Raw genomic sequence first — 4,483 nt, forward strand, 5'->3', positions numbered from 1 at the left:
ATTATTAAATTGGCAGATTTCCCATTTACATATTGATGAATTAATTTCATCATTCCAAATGTCTAATTGAAATACATTAAAGCAAAAAACTTCTTTGCCAATAGAAATTATTAACTTTACTTGCTTATTTTGTTTCTCATTCATTGTAAAAATATCACAATTATGTATGCAAGAATTTAAAGGAATTGAAGATTTGGAAATTTCATCATATTCTGAATTTAAATTATAATAAAAATAATCATCATTGTCGTCTTCAACAAGAGGAAATCTATTTGTTGAATAATAATAAGAAGGATCTTCAACTTCAACATTATAATCATTAATAGATTTATCTAATGCTTCCATTGAATTAAAATGATGAATTACATTATCTCTATAACTTTCCCAAATTATATTAATATCCTCATTTCTAACGAATGGTCTATTATTAAATCTTAAATATAAAGCTTGAATAAATTGACATGGTTTATTTAAGGATGATTCTCTCCAAATTCTAATAATGATTTCTTCATTATTTCTTGAAATTATACAAAAAGAAGATAATTCTGAAATTCCTCCAAGTTTCTTTAATTTATATGGTATTTCTGATGACCAAGGTTTCCATGAAACATTTATAATCTTTTCTTCTTGTTTTAAAGAAATCTTTTGAAATTGAAATTGGTTTGGAAATACACCTGAAATACGAGTATGACTACCAATTGTATATAAATTCATCTCTTCTTCATTCTTTGAATATTCATATCTCCATATAAATAATTCATTATCTAAATGTTGATATACTAGAATAAATCTTTCACTATCATCAAAAGCTAATTGTAAATCTATTCTTGGACCTGCAAAGCTTAATTCTTGTTCTAATAATGGTTTAGAATCTACACCTGTTAATATTTCTATATATAAATTTTCCAAATCATTTAAAAATGCATTTGATTCCTTTTCAAGTCTTCTTCTATATATTATTTCTTTATAAATATCAATATTAAAAATCTCAAATTGTAATTTCCAAACTGTTAAAAAAGTTCCACGATTACTTGAAGAATGTTGTATTACTAATTTATTATGATCAATCCAACTTATACTTTTCAATTTTCCATCACTATTATTAACTTCTGATAAATCTATCTTAATAAAAAGTCTTAATTTTATATTTTTATATCTTTGACTCCATAGTATATTTAATCTTCTTCTATGATTTTCTCCCAAAATATCAATAACTCCAAAACCTTGAATTTCTTTCAAATTTTCTTTACAAAATTTATTAATATTATTATAATATTCTTCATAGTTTATATCAAAATTTGGAGCAATTATTCCTTCATCTAGTAATTCAATATATCTTAAATCATCATCAAGAGTCCAAACTTCAAAACTATTTTCAAAGCCAATCACTAAAACAAGTAAATCTTCATGCCAACACAAATAAGTTGGTACTACTTCTTCAAGTGTATCTATTATTTGAATAGTTTTTCCTTGATCAATATTAATTATAGCAACTTTTGGCAGTATACTCTTTTCATCCACTAACACACACAATGGCCACCTATTATGAACTGCTCTATTACCGTTGCTATGCATATTTCTCGTACACTTGACGAATAAATTTACACAATTCTTCCATCCATCACTTTTTTTCTTTTTCAATTTATTTAATATTATATTTCATTTAATTATTAATATTATTTACTTTCTGAACCCGCTCCCGCCTCTTGGCGGGCATATGTGGTTCGGTACTTAAGACAAATTCTACTATTAACTGGCAAAAATTATTAAAAAAAAAAGAAAAAAAACTAAAAGGAGAATAAATTTAAGGGAGGAATGTGAAGCAAGGATTATCTTTTTTTTCTATAAATAATAAATTTATTAAAAAAAATAAATTTATTTGTTTATTATATATATGAATATATATATATGTATATATACATATATATATACATATATATGCAAGTATAGAAATATTTAATCAAGTAATAAAGAGAAGAGAATATTAAAATAATAGATTATTTAGAGATTATTGAAGGAATTATTTTATTAGTATTCCTTCTTTCCTCCTTTTATAAATAAATTAAAAGGTGAATAAAAGTAAATGTTCAATATGATTAACTTGAAATTACATACTACTAGATTTTTAATTCTAGTATTAGTTATTTTAAGTAATATTGGTGAATTATTATCACAAGATTTTGAAAGTGAAAATAAATCAAGTAAATATGATCATATAGCTGATCAAATTTATTATAATAGGTACCATTCAAATAATGCTAAATATTTAGTTTGGTTATTAGTATTGGTGCCAGTATTTATATGTATTCCATGCTTAATTTGGGTTTGGTGTAGTGATCACTGTTTACAAATTCTTAAATATAGAAGTAATATGAAAGTTTTTAAAGAAAAGAAACTTATGAATGAAATTATTCTAACTAATTTAAGTGATAGTATATTAAATAAGGAATTGAATGGTAGTAACTCATCACTTCCTTCAATGGGAGTTCCTCATTCTATGCCCCCACCTATCCCTCATCCACCTCAACCTCAATTTCATCCTCAAATGGGAGGAGTTATGCCACAACCACCTCCAATACCACAACCACAGCCCTCTTCTCATCCACAGATATTATCTCAACCAATAATTGGAGGACCTCAACATAATCCTATATTACCAACACACATTCAATCATCACCTTCATACATTCCGAATCTCCATATACCTAGGCCACCTAATATGGAGTTACCTCAACTTGTACAACAAGATCATGCTCACCATCATCATCATTGTGGATTTAATGGTCATTAATGACAATAATATGTTTAAATAATTAATTAGTTCATAATAGAGAAAATAATTTGGATTATTTATCTCTAAATCTATAATTAGAGACTACCGACATAAGAACACAAAAAAAAAAGAAAGATATAAGAATTGATTTGGAATATATTAGTCATCCACTTGATAGTTTTAAAAGTATCGAGCCAGTTTTTTTTTAAAGAGAAAAAAAAGTATTTTTAAAAATTGAGATCAAATAATAATCATACAACCATTGTTTCTTTTTCTTTTAAAAAAAAGTTTTCCAGATTTGATACCTGAGAATAATTATACGGTACTAGTAAAAATGCATGTATATTATTAATTGTGAGCCAGATGAATGTAAATATTGCATGCAATAGATGGCAGCTATTATAAGGAATCTTTTAAAAAAAACAAAGTCATGTCTGAGGGTCTTTTTTCGCTTTTTTAGTAGATCCTGGTGGTCTTCCTCTATTACCTGAACCTGGAGGTCTTCCTCTAACACCTGTTTTTCTTTTAACAATACCAATTTCACAGATCTCACTACTATCTATATTATATAATGGTTTAGTGTGAGATTCTAATAAACATTGGTTATTATTAATGAATTTTTCTATTGATGATACAATCTTATTAATTCTTGAATCAAGTTGTGTTACCATTTCAGATTTTCTCTCAAAAGTGATTTCAATATCATTTTTACATGTTTGAAATTTATTATATAGTTCTTCATATAATCTCATCTTGAATTCATTTTCACGAACAATATTTTCAGAATTTAATTCGGTACCTGGTATATATATATTAGTAACTCTAAAATAATTTAATTGATTATGATTAATTATTTTAGATTTTAAAGATATATATCTATTGTGTATACTTTTTTCAATAAAAAATATATTATCGATATTATGTGGTACCGAATTATTAATACTAGCACAAGTTTTTGATAATTCTAGCAATAAATTATATAATTTATTATGACTTTCATTTAATAAAGACCATCTTTGATCAATATAATCATTAAATCTATTTAAAGATAGAAATACTTGATTAAATATATGTGGAAACGAAAGAAGTTCATTTCTCCACTCACTTGCTTTTTTTTTTGAATTTAACTGTTGTTGTTGTATATTAATTATATTATTGTCAGTAGTATAATAATTATTTTCTTTCTTTTCAATTTCAATATTATCTTGTTTTTCATTTTGAGTTCTAATTTCCATTCCAATTGAGTGATTTCCAATTATAACTTCAGAGTTTCCTTCATATGTTTGTTTAAAATGATTATTTAAGCTTGAATTTTGATCATGTTTATCACTATTAATATCATGAAAATTCCTTTCTTCTGTATATTTATATCCATCCAAAGATTCCTCCATAGTATTCTGTTCGAAATCACCTACAATATCACTTCCTTCATGACAAACTTGATCAAAATCTATGTTTGTTTCCATAAATTAAAAAGAAAATAGTTACCTTTTTTCTCTTAAATTGTCAATTATATTTATATATATAAAAAAATAAAAATATGACTTGGCGGCAAATCTAGCCCGCCTTTCAATTTAATAATTATTTAAAAGGTACCGGTATAAATATATTTTGCATGCAATTAAGGATGGAGTAAAAAAAAAAAAAGTTCTTATTTTTAAAATTAATAATTATTTTATTTAAAAAGATAAGAAAAGAATAAAAAAAATA

The 4,483-nt window shown here is 24.7% G+C and overlaps 2 protein-coding genes across 2 annotated transcripts; one reads left to right on the plus strand and one right to left on the minus strand.

Annotated features, from left to right (window-relative positions):
- The first annotated feature begins 2,083 nt into the window (after positions 1–2,083).
- On the plus strand, positions 2,084–2,791 carry Chro.10365 (hypothetical protein). Its single annotated transcript, XM_660379.1, has 1 exon — positions 2,084–2,791. The coding sequence occupies one exon, from the start codon at positions 2,084–2,086 to the stop codon at positions 2,789–2,791; it is 708 nt and encodes a 235-aa protein (XP_665471.1).
- A 410-nt stretch (positions 2,792–3,201) lies between these two features.
- On the minus strand, positions 3,202–4,239 carry Chro.10366 (hypothetical protein). The annotated part of the gene is made up of 1 exon (XM_660380.1): positions 3,202–4,239. One exon carries the CDS (start codon positions 4,237–4,239, stop codon positions 3,202–3,204), a length of 1,038 nt encoding a protein of 345 aa, XP_665472.1.
- Between the last annotated feature and the right edge of the window lie 244 nt (positions 4,240–4,483).

This window comes from Cryptosporidium hominis, assembly GCF_000006425.1.
Source record: "Cryptosporidium hominis TU502 chromosome 1 CHRO011104, whole genome shotgun sequence".
Classification (NCBI taxonomy): Eukaryota; Apicomplexa; class Conoidasida; order Eucoccidiorida; family Cryptosporidiidae; genus Cryptosporidium; species Cryptosporidium hominis.